Here is a 20,080-nt window from a genome sequence, read left to right as displayed (position 1 = left end):
TTGTGCTTTGACACGGTCTTCTAATAACTGTTTGAACCAAACAACTTTAAGAATGTTTATTAATGGTGGAATCTAGTGTTACATGGCGTAGCAATTGATATAGTGGTCTGGTCTTGACTTTTAAAGTGATTGGATTTTCATGGAGTGATGAAATTTAGGTGTCGAATTTGTGATTGGCTTTTGGAATGTTGCTAGGTGCTGAAATCTATGCAATTCTTGGGGTTAAGTATTTCTTCTGCTCTTATAAAAAAAAAAAGTATTTCTTCTGCTTTGACCACTATGATTTTTTTTTTTTATTCTTCTTCAGTGAATAGTATTTTTCTATTCTTTTTTAGTACCACTAGCATCTCAGGTCAGGTGAAGTGTTGGTGGATTGGCTATGCTGACAAGTTAATTCACCCCAGGGAGGTAGAAGTCAGGAGAGGTTTCGGCTTTGTTTGGATTGAGCATTATTTCTTCAATTTTATTTACTTACATTATTATTACAATTTTCAATACACCTTTTTATCTTTTCAATTACCTTTTTATCTCACATACATCACGTCACAAAAAGTGGTACAGTAAAAATATTTCAAATAACTTACGATCCAAACAAACCCAACTCCCAAAGGTATTTTTCTGGCCCTGGCGGTTTTTACTTTTCTCGCTGTAAATTCTAGAAGGTTTTTAGAATTCTGGGTGAATTTCTAGTGGATTCGTTATGCTACTGGGGTAATATGTGCTATGTGATTAGTTAGGGGGGACCAAGTTACATACTTGAATCCGAATCGGACCAGAATTGGGAAACAAATTGGAATCGAATTATCAAAATCAGAACCTGAACTATGACTGTGACTAAATATTCAATTTCAGGTTAACCAAAAACTTGAACCGAAATCAAAATCAGCAGTTTAGAACTTGTTTAAATTGCCTAAAAGTTTAAAGTTCAATATCAAACACCAGCAGCCTCAATTTTAGCCTAAGAGCCCATTGTCCCATTTCATTGATAAGTCTAAATTCCATAACTAATCGAAATTCAAAAGCAATCCAATCTAATCAACAACAGTTTTTTTTAAAATAAAATTCACATCATTTTTTCTTTTTCCTCACATATTATAATATAATAAAGTACTTATTTTTTCTGCATTTATTGTCATATTTTATTTTAAAATCAATTTTATAATAATAAGTGTTTAAATATAACTAAAAGAACCAGATTCGTAACCAGAAGAAACCATAATCATAACCAAAATAAAATTAGAATTAAAATTGAATCAAAACCGAAAGTTCAAAAACCTTAATTGTAACCACCGCTATAAGGTTTGTTCAAGTTCCACCTTTCAAAGAATTGAAACCATCACTTTTTAAATCTGAACCGATAATTTTGCTATTTGGGGGGCGGGGGGCTAAAAATAAAAGTATCGCGTATGATTCTTTTGACTTTTGGTTTCTCAAATTGCATTTGGATGCGATAGTCTATTTTCAAAGGTCAAAGAAGTTGTGCTATTTCCTTTTCTAAGAGGAGAATAGCAACAAATTTGGAAAGAAGCATAGCTAGTATAGATAATAAAAAAGCATAGTAATAACAGAAGACACGGTTCTCTAAATGAGTGTGTTTGGATTGCATTTTTTATGGATTTTTCGTTGGAAAATTATTATAACGATTTGATGTATGTAAGGTAAAAAGATGATAGAAAAATGTGTTTACGGAAAACAATATCATTTTTCGATGGAAAATGACTATCCAAACAAGCCTGAAGTTATGTACGAAATAAAATGCCACGATTAGGCACTCCCAGTAATGTCATTAAATTGGGATATGTGTTCACAATATTGGGTTGCTTTAGGAGTCTAATGATATTGGATTACACGTTTTTTTAATTTAAAAAGTAAGTACAAAGCGAAATGGCAAATTAAGTTTTTTTGTCTTTCTATCAATTCAGAAAAATAAATAAAAAAGTTTTTTCGCCCAAAAAAATTTTTACTTATTTTTCTGAATTGATAGAAAGAAAGTTGTGCATTTGATATTTTCTGATAGATCCTCTATTTTTTTTCTTGGCGTAGTGTCAACATGTTTAAATGAAATGTTAGATGTGATATGTGGGAGCAAATAGAATATAGCATAAACTTTGTCGAATTAGTATTAGAATTAATTCTTTTAAACACTGACAGCATATACATTATCACTGTTTGATGTATGACAACTAATCTAATTTTAAATTTGAATTTTGGATACTGTATACACTGTATGTGTATGTAATATTAACCTTATGTATTATCTTGGAGTAACCTTTAATGTCTTCATAGATTGTGTATTTTCTTTTTCCTATGATACTTGTAAATTAATAATTACACATATTCGTTGTCCCGACACAACAAACATTTTCACGCATATTCCAAATCAATAATTCAATAAATCCTGTTATTTCCATCAATTATATGTGCAGTTATATGGGTTTAGATGTTGACACGAACTGTCTTGGTTATACATCCAGACTAGATCATCTCAAAACATACAAAAACTTAGAAACATAATAAACAGTTATTTAATCATGCATGGTTTATGGAATTAAATGAACAGTAGAAAGAGGCTACCTCTTCTACAAAGATTTAAGTTATTTTTTTCAAAAGGTTTCATTTCCTGTGCCCATGGTAAGGAGGTTTTCCTGAATTACCTCCTTAGGGTTTACAATCATACAGAATTTCAGTACAGAGATCAAGTATCTTTCTTTTCTTTTTTCTGTTTGATTGATAATGTATATAACTAATTTTTTTTTTTTGAAGGAATGTATATGGCTAAGTTGATGAGTAGTCGAATCAATGCCAATGGAAACCTGACAACGAGATAAACAGTGATAGTATGATTAGTTTTAAAGTCGGCATGAAGCATCATTCGCTTTCTGCGTCTCTTTTCTATAGTAATAGTATAGCTTCGCTTTCAAGTTTTAGCTATGAAGGGGGTAATAATCTTGTGGTGATTACTAATGAAACAATTACCTAGAGATCACCAAAAAAATTAAAGAAAAATAGTTCAAGGTATGATAATCGACGATGCATGAAGATTCAAGACTTAAACCCCAGTATTTTGGCTGAAATAGCTACAAAAACCCATCATCAATTGATGCAAGAAACATATCATTTTGTAATATCGAAACCAAAAAACATGATGGTTTTTTTTTTTTTTTGTGTCTGCACCAATTCTACGTCAACTTTTGGCATTACACACTTTTGATGTTGATGTAAATCAAATTCTTATTATTAGATTTTATTTATCTTTACCTTCTGTTTTCTAATTCTTTGACATCTCCAATCACAACAGCAAAGCGACCAATTGGTACACCATATATTAGTTGAGCAACCATTCATCGGCAATTTCAACTCTTGGTAGTTCAATCCTAAGACTAATCGTCCCACACTTGGAAAGGTCAGTCCTATCATTCAATTGGTCATTTTTGGACTTCAGTACCTAGTCGACCAACTGTAACCAGAACCCCAAAAAAACATAATTTTTTTTTTTCTGTTTCTAGTTTATTGGTATACCATAGATAGATGAATCTTGTTTTGGTCCTTTGAACCAAAAAGAGTGGGCATATATGATTAAGTTAGTATACTTAATTGTATACTAACCCTCTAACTATTATTTGTATATTTTTAGCCAGCCCTTTAACTCCTAAAAGCGTATCTTTCTGACCCTTTTGTTCATTCAAAATGTTAAAACCAACACAAACTACATCATGCACAATACACAAGCAAAAATTTACTCATAACTAGCAAGATTCATAGAAGTTTAGAGTTAGAATCTAATTAAAAAACAGATTCTAAAAATGTAATTTCATCTAATATTCACAACACTATAATAGTTGTCAATTATTAGTCAATAACAATCTATGGTTGGTCATGGCATGTAGTAGTTGCAATGGTGATTAGATGTGATTGGAAATAATCAAAATTATGTCAAATTGAGATAGATTTCGTTAGGACTAAACGTTAAAATTGATAGAATGGCTAGATTATACGTTTTTTAAGAGTAAGAGGGCTAAAAGTATATGAATAATAATTGAATGACAAAAAGTGTACAAGATTAATAGTTCGAGGATCCACGTATGTTTTGCCCTTGAAAATATAATGGGGTCTAATGTGGACAAAAAATTGAAGAAGATTTTGGAGTGGGATTGCCAAAGTGGGTTGATATTTCAATGAGAAAATGCCAACACCAATTTCCATTTTCAAACAGCAATTGAGCTTTGTGGTTTGACTTCAAATGTGAGGTGGGATTTTTCTGCTGTCCACTTGATCCACGTACTCAACTTGTGGAGAACAATTTCCACCGTCTTCTAACCCTTCAACTCCCAAGTCGCTTTGTAAAACGTTGATACAGTCCCTTAGATGGAACTAAAACGTTTTCTAATGATAAAACCTTCGTTTTCTTCTAATGATAAATCAGTTTGACTGTTGAAAAAAATTATTTAACGATGGGAACACAAGGTTGAAGGAACAGCTGTGATAGGTGACGTACGTATACTTTGACGTGGTCCTAAACTTTGAACGCCAAGTCGTAATTGTTTCTTATTAGATTTTTGCTTCTTCATTTGACTAAAAGAGGAAGCTTCTTCTTCTTTTTTTTTATGCCCTTCTAAGTTTTGGGTTAGCAATTCTCTAAGCCAAGTGCATCCTAATCATGGCATCCAACATCTTACTTAAGGCACGATTAGGACAAATTCCCATTAACACTCTAACCCATCATAATTCATAGACTTCCCCTAAAATTTAAATCAATTTTTGAATTTTTCTAGTAACAGACAAGAGGATAGCTCAAATGAGTAATTAAGGATATGAATTGTGAATCCAAATTTGCTTTAAGACAAAAGGAAATATAAATATATCTTTGAAACGGCTTCAATTCAATTTAGATCATCTAATTTTGTTACCACTAATATGTGAAATGTTTATCTTTTTTCCAGTACTATATCAGTATTTTTTTTTATTTTTTGTAGCTACACATATTGATTCAATGAAAACAAAATAATGATTGAACTTGGGTGATGTTTGAAGAATGCCATGATTACAGTTTACACAAATCTAAACTAGTACTCGATCATTTTCTCTAGGAAGAGGGGCAGCAACCGTTCCTGACAGTTCACGGTCAAAATTTGACCAAAAAAAGTTGTACGGTCCAGATCTCATCTTGTACCTCGGTTTTAACATGTATGGGATCCATAAAATTTTATTTTAGAATTACACGTTGTTGAAAATAAGTTACATCATGTATAAACAGAGTTACGACGTGTACAAAATATACATAACTTTCAGAAACGATTGCTCCTGCAATCGTTCCTGCCCTTGATCCTTTTCCCTATGCCCCCAGCAGGGAGCTCAGCGTGACCACATGCGATAGTATCTCGTAGGTTACCAATTCAAATCCTGTTGTGCTAATATTGTTGTGCATCCTTGGGTGAAGCTTTGTACAGCTGCAGGGGGATTAGTCCGGTAAATACACTGGGATACCCCTGTGTCGCCAAAAAAAATAATCATTTTCTCTATAATTTGTCAGCATATATGGCTTGCAGTTGTTGTAATAGGAAATGGAGAAAGGTTGAAAAAAGTTTACCAATTCCTGGAGGAATTGTAATAGTAGGAGTGAATAATTCAAGAACTCGCGTCAGTTTCTTGTGGTTGCAACAACCTAGCTTAAAAGGTGTCCATCAGTAGTCGTACAAGGAGGATTTCATTTGTGGTACCATATTTATTCATAACAGAATACATAGAATTCTGTTCTGTGGTTATAAGCTGCCTAAGGCTAGGTTCCGGTCCAACGTGTGTCCATAGTTGCAGTCATGTACAAAATAATACTAAAGATACATTAACACAGAGGGGATACCTGTAAGCTAGCCGTAACAACTGTGTTGGTGAATGATTTATAAGAATCTCAATAAACAATTTACGGTTTCAAAATCATGTTTTGACTTATGATGATGATCAGATCGAACCCATTCAAATTTTTATCTATAAAAAAAAAAAAAAAAGAGGACATAGGTTTTATTTTATTCTGAATCAAAAGAACACGTATGTTCCTGTGAAAGTGGGATAATTTCCGCGTAAGACTATATACTAAATTATCAGTTATGGACAGATTAATTAAAACTTCTTGAAGCCTGACAAGTTTGACAGATGACTATATCAAATGTTTGTTGCAATACTACAAATATTTACGCTTTCTAACTTACACCAAAACCCCAATTATATAAAACAATATCATCAATTCATTTTTTCTTCTTCTCATACTTATTTTGCCGTCAACAAGCATTATTATTAATGCCCATCACCATCAGCATCATACTCGTTTGAAATCTGCTTGATTAGTGAAGCAAGACATAGATACTGACCCATCAAACTTGGACTAACAATAATGCAAATATGAAATCAGAGTACCACTTCAAGATTAGAGGTTTCTTGCAAAGTTGTCCTACAAACTCATAATATGAAGTCATTTTGGACCGGGGACTGATTCACATTTTGAATCTAGAAGAAGCCAACTGGTATAGATTTCCCAAGATTTATACTCAAATTTCATTTTTTTTTTATATAACTAGGCTCTAAAGCTATTTATTCTTTAGCTGTTTCCAATTTCGGCTATTGGTTTTTATTTTCTAAATCGTTTTCAGCTTTGGGTTTCTATCAGGAAAATGAGACCACAAGTCAGATGCTCTACATCTGTCCTACGCTGAATATTAACATTAGAATCTTTCCAGGAATGATAATTTTCCTGAGGATGTAAACATGCCACCAACCCCTAACTGTAATAAGAAGACTTGAAGTCTAGATGTCTTTGGAAAATCGAGAGTTTTGTTTCCTCTCTTTTACATTTAAAGAAGACTTTAAACCTCTAGAAAAAAAAAATAAGAATTAAAGAATGGAACAGAAACAAAGATTTCATGCTTAGAGTTGAATTTGGAAGAAAATTCTCAGAGCTTATTTCCACCAAAACCTAAAACTTATGAGATGGACCATCTTTTACTTATTTCCAACGGATAAAGTCCTATTGTATGGAAGAAAATTTGCTGCTAATCCATGCCTTATCCAAGGTTTTGTAACATGGATGAATTCCTCAGAAATTCAAGGTAGAGTTTATCAAATGCTGTGGGCTTAATACAATTCTGATTGATCCTGAATTCAGTTTCCAGCCCGTTTGTTTTGACTGCTATATTATATGAGTCAACTGAAGAGAAAAAAAAAAACCTCTAATTAATGTTTTAAAATATTGTTGTGTTTAGTTAATTAGCAAATATTCATAGATAACGAAGGTAGAAATTTCAAAAATTAGAAATTTTAAGTTCAACTTCTGCTTCTCCTTCCTTCCTTCCTTCTTAAACTCCCCTCCTCATTTGATAAAAAAAAAAAAGTTAAAAAAAAAAGAGTAAACATTCAAAGATGACAGTATAAAATTTCGATTGTTGTAGGAATGGATGGACCACAAAGGATTATAATAATGATTTAGGCCTTAGTGGATTTGGAATTTCCGATGTAGAACGGACTTTTTTTTTATGCGCATTTGCAAAGGTAATCAATTACTATATGATTATCTTGAGAAGCAGAAATAAAGTGAGCCTTGTGGCTCACATTTTGGCATGAGTTTGTCGATTAAGACCCCAAAAGTTTTAGCGAATCCAGGGCTGGAGAGTTGCAATTGCTGCACTATTATATCAAAGTATGTGGTTCTCACTTTTTCTGCTTTTCTTCCACACAATACAAATATTTCTGATGATCCATGAGACCCCTTATCATGATTTTGTCGGTATAACAATATTGGCCATTCATCCATACAAGAAGAAGAAGTTGCTTTCTTGTTGCAGTTATGGTACCCCAACTATCCAAGGCCAACTTAGCAATGAGCAAAATAACTGGCAAGTCTTGTCTGTTGAGGCAACTTTAGAGACAAAATTCGAAGGAAAAAGGGTGTAATTTCTGCTCTGTCGAACTTGCTGCACTGGTGTGGCATCCAAATTTTCTGACAATGTTGTCAGAAGTGGTTTTTGAAGTATAGATATAATTTACGCAAGCAAGCAAGCGCGTCCAAGCCCCTTAGGATTGGTTCAGATGGTTTTGGAGTAGCCTAGTTAGATCTCAAAATCGTGTGTTCGAATCATCTCTCTACCGTTTGTATATCCTTGAGGGGCGGGGTGCTCAGGCGCAGAGAGATTAGTCTAACAAATTTGAGATATTCCCTGTGTTTAGAGATGGCAATGAGGCGGGGGTAGGGCGGGGGACACCTCCCCCCACCCCGCCTCATTGCATTTTAAGGCCCAGAAATTCCATAACAAACGCCCCTTCTTAGAGGCCGACGTCCTCGACGGCCCGGTAATTTTGGGACTCCCCCTTCATGGAGGCAGAGCCTCTGCGAGATTCGAACCTGAGATGTTGGGTTCGTTGCTTGGCTCTGATACCACTGTTACGAAAAGGTTAACCTGTCCGTACAAGATCCAGAAATTCCATAACAAGTGCACAGGCGCAGAGAGATTAGTCTAGCAAAGTTGAGATATTCCCTGTGTTTAGGGATGGCAATGGGGCGGGGAACACCTCCCCCACCCCCCGCCCCATTGCATTTTAATTCCCCCCTCTCCGTCCCCCGCTCCACCCCCGCCCCGCCCCACTTCTCCCGCAGAAGCACTCGTGGGATTAAAAAATTTTATTATATAACTTAATTATAATTAAATTTGAGCAAATAATCAAGTATTAAAATATTAATGCATCACCAAATTATTATTGATTGTAACTTTACAATTGAAACTCATAAAAATAATTAAACAAAGATTTTTTTAATACAATCTAATATAATAAAACAAATATAATTAAAATAATCAAGTTTTCATTTTTGATACAACTACAATTACTAAATTATTATTGTGTTTTTTTAGAAAAAGTGTTATTGTATTAAGTGTAGTTAGGAATTTAATATAAATATATTAATAAATTTAGTATAAACAATTAATAATTTTTATTAATAGACATGTATAATTAGTAGTATAATTGATAATATCATTATATATATAATTATGTACATATATATATATATATATATATATATTTCAAACGGGTGGCTGGGCGGGAGAGTGTACCCCCACCCACACTCCCCCGCCCCGCCCCGTTTCTAAACGGGAGCAAAAAATTCCGCCCCAATGACCCCTCGCGGGACAGGTGCCCGTCCCCATTGCCATCCCTACCTGTGTTGAAAAAAAAAAAAAAAAAAGGCAAGCACATACAAAAAACTATACAACGCCTTTTGTTTTTTCTTTTTCATAACAAAAAAGTTTGAACGATTTTGATTCTAATCACCACTACGGATCAGATACAGTGTTATATCAAACAAACAACCGGCAGTTGCATGTATATAACAGGTATTGTTAGAAGGTATATTGCTCGTTGGTTGTTAGTTTCTCACTTGGCCACATATCTTAGTCAGCTGAATATCAAATTATCAACAATGCATAAAAGAATCAGAAAGTATCACTCCAAAATTATACAGAAATGGAGTGCGAGTAAAGTGCACAACTACTAAATGCCTGCAGCTCGCCGCCTACTACATATAGACTAAGGAGAAGTGACAAAAGAAAGACCACATTTCTCCTGTGGCATTCATTTGTGAAGTTACCGAATGAAATTCAGACGTTTTTTTTTTTATCTTCTATATTCCTTAAGAAGCGAATGTTTAGATCATTGTTTATGCGAACAGAAATCTTTCAAGCGTTGCTTCTGTGAAGGTAAAACTCCTTGAAGTGCAGCTAACTTACATGATTGTCGTGTAAATAACTGATATGTTGATGGCCTCTCCCATGGAACAATTGCAAAATCGTCATAGTACTTTTCCATCCCTCCAACAAAGAATTGCCATACGAAGGATCCTGCCCCAGCCTTGTCTCTTTTTGCAGACTTGTAGATGATATCAAGAATAAGTTTCATGAATTTATCTCTTTGAGATGGCGTAAAATCCTTGTTTTCGTCTGACAGTCCAAATTCAGTAAAAAGTACAGGCTTTTTCAGCTCTCCGTCACCATCTTCAATGTGAGAAAGCATCCATTTAGAAACAAATTTGAGTTTTTCTTCGAAGGCTTGATCGTGGAACCTACAAATAAGTAACCCATAGCATGGTTTTAAATCATTTGTTCCATGAGAAGAAAATGAAGCTAACCAATAAAAAAAAATGTAGCTGTCTGAAAATATCAAGTTAAATATAGCACATGCGGCTAACAAGAACCCAAAATGGCATTGAACCTCTGTACAGACGGGAAAGAACCGGATATGTCCCAGGCCATATGACTCTAATTGCAGTTTCAAAGCTTTCTCCATTCACTTATTCTCAAATTTTTACCCAGAAAACAACCAAGGTTCACAGCTTCTGCCTCAAGGTGACTTCAGTAGGGAAATGGACATCAAGAGATTTTTGAAAAGAGCTTAAAATGCTATACCAGTAGGAGCTTACCAGTGGTCAGGATAAATATGGACAGAGGCAAAATCAACGGTTGAGATCTTGGAATTGCGAATGAAATCAGATCCCAGATCAGCAGCCCAAAATTCTGGATTGACAGTCAACCTTTTTGGACTTTTAGGACCATAGAATCCTTCAAGACCCACAGTTATGAGATGATTCCCGTCAATTGATTTTACATAAGTTGACATTTCTTCAATCCAGTCCTGCATTTTTATGACATAAAAGTAATAATTATGAAGAGAAAAGATCAACATCTGGACTAAGAGAACTTCCCCCATGGGCCAATAAGTCATAACTAGCAGAAACATCAGTGAAGAAAATGCCTCCTTCATCCAAATGACTTTGGAAAATAAAATAAAAGCTATCTGAAACTTTGACCGAGCGGATGGATATTTTGTAAATTTTTGAGTGGCATTCTGGAAAGATAGTAGAAAAAATTGTATCCAAGTCTAGAAAATTTATAGACTATGGATACATAAACTTGCCTTGCAGGCAACAACTAGTTCTCAGCACCATGTTCCACAGAATCTGATGATTTAGGTATCTAAAGAAATAATCAGCAGTTAAAACTGCAAATGTAGTCACAAACCAGTTGTAACGTAAATAAGCAGAAAAACTAGCATGTGCCACACATTGAGCAAGCAAGATAAGTTAATGTATCATGGTCGTGGTAACAACATGGTAATAGCTTGAAGTAATTAGTTTGAACATCACAAGCATACACTGATTAACGTGCAGTCACTAAAATGGGTCTAATTCCATAAATTCTGGCCAAACTAATATATAAATCAAACTGCAGAATTCCAGGCCAGAAGAATTAACGTAACCAATTTAAGCTATAAGGGATAGGAGTTACTAAAATGATTACAGTAATAGCAAGTTAGCAACAAAATAGTAATGTCTTTTATTAGTTTGATCATCACAAGCATACAAAAATAATGCCAGGAGTCACTACAATGTGTCGAACACTATAAATACTGCCCAAAATAATATATACATCAAACTGCAGAATTCCAGACCAGAAGAGTTCAGGAAATCAATTAAAGCTAATAAAGACAGGATGCTTGTAATTCACTTGGTATAGTTTTTGGACTACACCATCATCAACACACAAATTCAAAGCAGCGGATGCGACTAAAGACTTACTTGGAGAGTGTCACCTGAAGGGTCAGTTATGCAGCGGGGTTCATTAATTAATTCCCATGCAAGTATAGTAGGGTCATCCCTGTACTCAATTCCAGTGATTGTGTTCTTTCTTGTAAGAACTGTCTGGAAAGAGAAAGATTTATAGAAATTACGAGACATGATAGAATTTACAGTAACAACATTATTTCATATATTTATATTGCTGACAAAGAAGCATGACCATTATTGAGCAGCTGCAAATATTCAAGCAAGAACAAGGACCAACTCACAAAACTATGCATTATTTAATAGATTGATACGCATATATTTAGTCTATCATTTAAGCCAGTGCAAAGAGATTGCAATAAACATTTAAGTTAGTGTCTTTACTAGTAAAGATGAGTTAAACTAGTTACATCGTCGTATTCCTGCACAAAAAATACAAATACTTGTCGCTGGCCAACTGTGTTAAAAGAAAATTTTTTATCATTTTACCCAATTAGCTGATATTTACTGATTAAAACTCCAGTTTCTGAGAAGATTCTGGGACATTGTTGGAGCTGTAATCAGAAAATTTGAGCTATCATAGGCTATTATGGGAGAAATAAAGAAAAATTGAAGGACTCTCATTACAAAATTGCAAAACTGTCAATATATTGACTTAAAATACTTAATTTACTGTCATATGATTGTGTGATTATTATTACAGCATGAACGATTCAGAAACACATTAAGGATTCCTACAAGTTTTGATTTTTATTTTTCAAATCTAAATTGTCTCATAAAATACCTATAACATTGTAAAGGTGTCCCACAAAACTAAATAATGCTACGTTCACTAACTGTCACCACAGGCACTAGGCAGAAACTCATGATGTCTCATCGTTTCTTCTTGCATCTTCGGCAGCCGCTTGGCCACGCCCCAGATCAGAAGAAATCAAATAAGTTTTTGCGTTTGAAAAGACAGTGAGTCAAAAAAACAAAATCTTTTTTGCCATTTCTCAGGAGTGCTGTCAAATTTTTGTTGGTTCTGGGAAATGGATTGATCTGAAAACAACAAAATAATGATGTCCGAGTACTGTCATATGAACTTTGGCACCGAACAAGAGCACCGTATTGATGTACAGAAGAAAACTGGACTGGAAACTCAAGCTAAAATAGTCCTAATAGGTGATGTAATTTTCAGCTGCCGTCTAATAAGACAAGAAATTCAAGACAAACTGGACTGGAAACTCAAACTAAAACAGTCCTAATAGGTGATGTAATTTTCAGCTGCCGTCTAATAAGACAAGAAATTCAAGCTTTCTGAACAGAATTGACTCAAACATGACACAGGAATACTGACAAGTTACCTTGGCATAGTTTTTGAAGTAATGACGGATGGATGGATCGTAGAAGAAAGAATCGTTAGAAGAGCTTATTCCAACACCCTCATCCCACGCCCATTTGACGTATTGAGTCTTTCCACCATATGCTTTCAAGTTGTTGACTAAGCAAAGGATAAGCCTGATTCCTTGTCGTCTGGCTTCTGCTATTACATGATCCAAGGCCTACAATAACACAGCTCATGCAGTCAATGAAGTTGTAAACGCGAAAGTGAAAAATACGACGCTACATTTGTCAAGAAATTAATACCAAAGAAATAAAAAATAATGGTTATTTAATTCAAATATAAATGCTCATATCCCAGAAGCCATGGAAATTATCAAAAGCTTAATCAGAAGGAAAAAAAATCATGACATCAACTTCAGTGTTTTCTCAAGTTTTCAGTAGTTTGAAAAGGCGATATCAGATTGCAGTTCACTAGGTTAGACGTTTTGGCTTTCAAGAGTGCGAAAGAGTAAAATGAGCAGACAAAATTGTTCAGTGAACCAGAATCAGCTGAAATTTGGGGTCGTCAAATTAATCCTACAAAGTTTACACATTTCTTTTTATAGTTCAAATAAAAGCTTAGAAATTTAGATTTCACGTCTACGCAGTTAATTAAGAAAAATTCTCAAGCTAGTCATAGCTCCAATAAATTAGTAAAATGATTTGATTGATAAAAAGTATCTGCAAAAAGGCACAGATCAATGGTAAGCAATTATTATGACGCTCAAATCCTGAAAAGGCTACACTATGTGACTAAATCAAACAAATGCAAAAATTCAATAAATGAAACAAAACTCGCTTACTCTGAAAACTTTTGCATCAAATCGACCAGGAGAAATCTGGAGAGCATTGTAATCACCATCATTGAAGGCCCAAGTCCGACAAACAGTGAATCCCATCTTCGCTCCAACTTGCAGCATTGCTTTCACCCTAGGTCTTTTATGTTCATCCACAGCATGGTCCATCATCCAGTAAGAATTCCAACCATTAATGTAAAAAACTCTACCATCCAGAAAGAAGTGAGTCCCATTCCTCTCCACAAAACTCAGCTTTGTTTCTGTATTGAAATTAATCCAAAGGTCCCCAAATGACAAATATATGAAAGCAATACACGATGCAAAGCCAAGAATTGGATATAGCAGGCCATTTCCTGCTAGCATTCTGCTCATAAATGATTTAACCATGACATAAAAGAATCAAAAACAGAACCACCACAGCACCTCTAGTTGTAAAAACTGATTCTTGAACAGCTTTCCACCTCAATATCAACTAAATCTTGGCGTAATAAATGCCAAAATGGAAACTTTCTTAGCTCCAATGAACAAATTATGGAAATCCCACCGGCCTATATGACTCTTTGATCCCTGAAACCTCTTCAACTTCCACAATTTTTACACTCCACGGAAAAAGACAAGATTTTGAAGAAATCCCAGATCTCTTTCCCAAAAAGGGTACCTCAAAATTCACTTGGAAGATAACCAAAGCCCAAGAATCATAAATGGGGCTTTAAATTTCAGAAGCTCACATGAGACTGAATCATGGTTTTTCTTTTCCCCTCTGTGACTTGTATCCTGGGAAAGTTGGGTTGAAGAAATGACTAACTATTATCACTTTGGCGGTTCGGCCTCGGTTCCCTGTTACTAGTAGGGGGAATAAACCATTGGAAGGTTAAAAGTGATGGTTGGGAAAATGAAACCTTAGACTATATAGGAGAGAGGTAGGGAAAGCATACCTAACATGTTCCCCATTATCCCAAGTCCGGTCAAAAATTAAGGACAAGCATCTGTTGGTGACTTGGTGTTGGACATGAGGTGCAATGTAGTGTCAAATTTCACCTAGTTAGATTAGATCCCTTGCTCTTTGAACACTCAGGCTTTATATTGAAATTAATTTACTATGAAATAAATCATAGGTTTATAGAAACAGTGATGGGCCAACGGTGATACGTGCCTCGCATCTTAATTTAGTACTATTAGATTATAATTGTCAAGAATATCTCCATATTTATTATCAGAGGACTTATGGATTGTCATTTATTTGCTTGTGCCCATTTGATACTCTACTTGTTAGTTGGGCAAAAGAATACATACTGTCTTTGGAAGGACCTTTTACGCTTTAGTTGCAGAACAGTTGTTGCACCGTCAACATAGTTAACCGACATGCTAAATTATCGTCATAACTGACCTTATAGTTTCGTGAGCATTTTATTTTGGCCCTTAACTTTTAGATCAGGGGGTTTTTGGATTCGAGTCTAATAAGTGCATCACGGTTGTCCCAGGTTGCACCAACTTGGGAAATATTTGCAAAATGCAAATGTTTGTATATTTGTGATGCATGATGTGATAATTGATGCTAAATTACTGGCAAGAACCGTCGGAGCAGTAGACTACGTGAATGCTCATTTTGATAAATAAATATAAACTCTAAATAAGTTATGCATGAAAGAGTTGGTCGAATTGTTTTGGTTGTGATCCATATATGACGACACTTTTGACACCTATTGCTTTTTCTAATTTGCATATGATTTTTGGAAAGAAATTGGTAACTCTAATTCTAATTTTGCTCTTCTGAGGAGGCTTTCAAATAGCCGAAATGTTAAAAGCCAAGGGATGAAATTCCATCATCTTTGCATTCTAAGAACTAAAATGAGATTTTACAGAACTTCTGGGGGCCATTGCACCAATTCTCCCTCAGATGTACCTGAAACTTCAAAGGACTTGCCTTCAAAGCAGGGTTTCAAAGACAACCCAAGTCTTGATCTCCATGTGAGATCTGGATTTGGGGCTTAATTGGTGCACCTCTTTATAGTTTCCATCACTTTCTCAGTTCTTTTTCTTTCTCTCTTTTGACTTGTTTAATATATTCTTTTCATCGTAATTTGGTATGCTGGGACTTAACTTCCGTATGACCCGCTACATGTCCAGCATAAAACCATTTCTATCAGCATCATCATGTAAAAGGGTCTATACTCCGTATTCAATGGCATTGTCAACCATATAGCAATGAAAAATCAGTTAATCAACTTTGGCTGACAATGATATATCTTGAAGTATATATATATATATATACTTGTAAAAAGAAAAAAGAAGTATATATATTTATTTGGAATAGAATAGTGATGCTTAATTAGTTAGCTGCTTTAATTTATAAACTATTAATGCTTGAGGCACACCTAATACGTATGCAATTAACAAAAAATATATTTAAAATATTTGATTTGTTTTTTGTTGTAAAATAGTAGTTTAAAGGAGTTAAACTATTTTTGTATTATAGTGAAGTTGTAGCTTTTTGTTAGAAAAATGATAGTTAATTTTAGTGGATGTGGAGTGGTTGTTTGGAAATGAGCAGTTGAAATGATATAATTATATATAAAAATAAAAATAAATTAGGTAATATATTAAATGACTCAATTTGTTTATATAGTAAGGTATTTTTTGGTGTAAATTAAGATATACATATATATATATTTATGTATTTCTTGTTAAAATACTAACTGAAACCTCATTTCAACCCCTAAAGAATTTTTGTACAGTCAAATCCTGCAGAGGTAAAATATGGTACTTTCTTCACCTTACCAAATGCAATTAGTTTCTCCTTTGACGTCTAAGCAGAACTCCACCAACCATTTCAAGTTTGTAATTTCCAAAGTTTTCAGGTCTCCAAAAACTTTAAAAAGTTCAGTAACAATAGAAATTATTGAGCTCGAAAGTGTGTCATGCATTTCAATAAAACGTAAATGCATTTGTTCACAGCGTAAATCAATTTGAATACAATATAAATTTAGTAATCTTTTTTGTACACTCCACAGGCACACATAGTATTAAAAACAATGAATATTTTGTAATTTGAGCCATACATTTTTTTTTTCTTGAGCGATCAAAATCGTGAACCTTTCAAAAACCATTATTGTTACTGCAATCGTTCCTGTCTAAAATTCATATTTATTATAGCAACTAGAATTTTACACATGCCTTAGCGCAGTTTTTTTTTATTTATTGTGAATTTATACAAATATGAATAATTTAAATATAAAAATTAACAACTGTTTCAAATTTTCAACCAAAATTGAAGATGATGACATGGCAAATTGATTACAGAAATAACCAACTAAAAGCAGACCATCATTCATTTTCTTAGTTAGCCCCAAATCATCAAAGATGATGAGAGCAATTAAGGTGTAATTATGACACCAAATACTCCGAAAGAAAGGCAAATCAGTCAAAAACCTGCTGAGGTTACCATTATACTGCATATCATTGTCCTGTGAGTGGGATAGAATATTAATTGTCCCTTTTAATTATGTTTCTTGATCACCACAACGCAGACATGATCATTTTCTTACTTAATTAACCTTTTTAGACTGCATATGAGTTTACCATCTTGTTGAAGTTTCTCAAATAAAAAGAAACTTGTCCGAGTAGTTTGCACCTCCTACAAAGGAACGTGCTGATATCCTTCTAAAGTTAGTATTATTAGGGGTAAAGGTAGGACACACAATAATATGATTACAACTTTGGTAACTTAGCATTATTTAACACCAACATTGATAAGAGACCTATGAAGCCTTAAGATTAAGAATTTGATGATGCTTTTACTTTTCAATACGTTATTGGGTTTTTCTATCTGAATCCTTAGGACACTCCTTAATATATCTAGTATCACCTAATCTATCGTGCATATACACATACTAATAATTATTATCCTCTCTTATATTTATATACTTTTTCTATTTAATTTTACTTACCCTGCATTGTATTTATCAACTTTTCCTACTTAATCTAACTTATATTTTTAAAAATATAACACCTAAAATATATATTAACTAACGAATGCCCTATGGGCACTCGTCAAACAAACCATACATTATTTAGTATGTGATAAACTCATTAATGGGGAAAGAAAACTACACAGCCGCCCAAGGTTCCAAGAGTTGTGTTCTCTCCATTAAAAGTCTGCAACCATAAAGAAACTAGAAGGGTTCTGGTTGTTGCTTGCTCATTTTGGATTGGGTGGTTAGTCATTGACTTGCACCAGGCAAATGAAGAATGGGTTTTGCCCTTTCTCCATTTTTGAAGAATTTAATTTCTTCAATCTCCCCTAATGATGGCATATTAATTTGCTTATCCTTCACCTGAATCCAAGTTTGGTACGGACTTAAAAAATTCAAGATTCTCCAACTAAAATACTTCATCTGGCCCTGATGCAGGATCCCACTTTTTCTTTTCTCTTGATATAGGATAACTTGATGAGAAGTCACTTAATATTTTGAAGTCCACGATCTTGGGCTTTTGGTCATGTCAACAATTGAGACTGTATATATCACTACTAAAGAAGAGATTAACAGTAATTAGCATTTTCTCAACAAAGCTGAAAATGTAATTAGGCTGAAAACAATCCAAAAATCCAAGAGTAGATTTTGAACGTAAAAAAAATCCAAGGGCAGCTTGGACCTGGGTACCGCCGCAGATCAGAATCTGCGAGCATTATTTTTACTAATATATACTTGATTAGTACGTCTAAAATATACTTGATTTATCATATGAATGCACATATTCATATTCATTGTGCTCCTTATAGTTAAATGCTTGTACAAAAATTACTTATTTGCATCACAAACATATTTTTCAATATACTTTTTCTTTTATCTTCTGAACCACTTTTTTATCTAACATAGATCACATCTCAAAAAGTAATACACAATTATTTCAAATAAACTTCTATCCAAACGCAATCTTGCAGGATATTAACACATGAGAACTTCTTTTGAGAGCGTTCGTAGAACACCTGTTAGCTAAACCCATATAGCAATTGTTAAGATGTTTTAACAACTTTCAAATGGTCGTTAGCGTTAAGCATAGTGTAGAAGATTTATACGTGCTAGGTCCTTTTTTAAAATTTTTAAATTTAGTCCCTGTCAAAATATTGACTTAATTAATTCAATGACCAATGTTTGAGCAATCAATTCCTTTTCCATCGGGATTAAATGCAAGCCAAGGTCCATGTTTCATGCTTGTCAAGCTCATGCTCCTGCACGTGTACGAAAGTGAGAGGGAATAAAATATGATGACCCCTCAATCTATGCCGTCTTGATTGTCAGGCGAGATCACATTTGAAAGATTTTGCGTATTTGAACACTTCTCTTTAAGAAATAGACAAAATTTGGCCATATTTAGCTTCTTCTTTTTTTTTTCCCATATTTTGTCCCTCTTTTCTGGGTTGGGATGCCTATATATCTCTTAGTAAAATTATTAAAGCACAGGCATAGTATCTTTTATCCGGAAATTACTAATCATGGAATCTCAATATGATCTTTGTAGAACTAGTTACACTCCCCCCCCCCCCCCTTTATTTTTTATAAATTGAATTTATTTTTTTTTATTTTTTTGGGTGTCAATCAGGGTCCAAAATGATAAGGGATGGACCAAAATTCATCTTTCATTGCAGATTAAGGAGTTATTATAAAATCCAGTATAAATGTGTCATGTCTAGCCTATCTCATTTTCTATTCTTGCTCATGTCTTGTAAATCTCTCATTTTCTATTCTTGCTTATGTCTTGTAAATCTTCGTTGACCTTCATATGACTCTGTGTTATCTCCTATAATAGACCCTAAAACAATCATCGAATTATATTCCTTCCATCTCAATTATTTTGTCATGCATCGAGAATGCAACTTTTAAAAATAGCAATTTTATTGTGATGTTTGTACTTCTCCTTTCAATCTTAACCTCACAAATTCAAATTTCGAATTTAAATAATAATATGCATATAAGTAAAGGAATGGACTATACCGGAAAAAGAGACAAAAAATGGTTTTACTTTCTCAACATGACAAGCATTTTAGGACATTTCAAAATTAAAAAAAAAATGACAATTTTAATGGGACGGAGGGGAGGGAGTATCAAATATTCCCAACATCTTAACCCTTTAAAATACTAGACTAGAAACCACGGGTTGTCCGATATTTGTTGGGAAAAAATTAATTAGAGTTGAGTTTGACTTCCTAAAAATGAAAAAAAAAAGGACTGGACTTGACTCAATTTCTTAACTTGCTTAGTTTACTATCCAAATCTAGCCCATTGGGCTCAAAGTCAGGTAGCCTCCTTTCCAAATTAGCACTTCG

The 20,080-nt window shown here is 34.0% G+C and overlaps 1 protein-coding gene across 1 annotated transcript; it reads right to left on the bottom strand.

The window, feature by feature from the left end:
• Positions 1–9,441: 9,441 nt before the first annotated feature.
• Positions 9,442–14,804, bottom strand: LOC113690861 (mannan endo-1,4-beta-mannosidase 2). Its single transcript, XM_027208952.2, has 5 exons — positions 13,762–14,804; positions 12,940–13,137; positions 11,609–11,731; positions 10,454–10,665; positions 9,442–10,096 (listed from the first exon to the last, which is right to left on the bottom strand). Exons 1-5 carry the CDS (start codon positions 14,140–14,142, stop codon positions 9,688–9,690), a joined length of 1,323 nt encoding a protein of 440 aa, XP_027064753.1. The 5' UTR covers positions 14,143–14,804; the 3' UTR covers positions 9,442–9,687.
• Between the last annotated feature and the right edge of the window lie 5,276 nt (positions 14,805–20,080).

The sequence above is a fragment of the Coffea arabica genome, chromosome 5c, assembly GCF_036785885.1.
Source record: "Coffea arabica cultivar ET-39 chromosome 5c, Coffea Arabica ET-39 HiFi, whole genome shotgun sequence".
NCBI lineage: Eukaryota > Viridiplantae > Streptophyta > Magnoliopsida > Gentianales > Rubiaceae > Coffea > Coffea arabica.
This window is presented reverse-complemented; position numbering and strand designations above follow the sequence as displayed.

Bases quoted from the DNA above. Each gene is read 5' to 3' on its own strand.
- LOC113690861 (XM_027208952.2), bottom strand. From the start codon at position 14,142: ATGGTTAAATCATTTATGAGCAGAATGCTAGCAGGAAATGGCCTGCTA. The intron at 10,666-11,608 runs GTAAGTCTTTAG...ATAAAAATGCAG, and splicing joins CTTCAGGTGACACTCTCCAA to GACTGGATTGAAGAAATGTC. The intron at 10,097-10,453 runs GTAAGCTCCTAC...ACTTATTTGTAG, and splicing joins CATATTTATCCTGACCACTG to GTTCCACGATCAAGCCTTCG.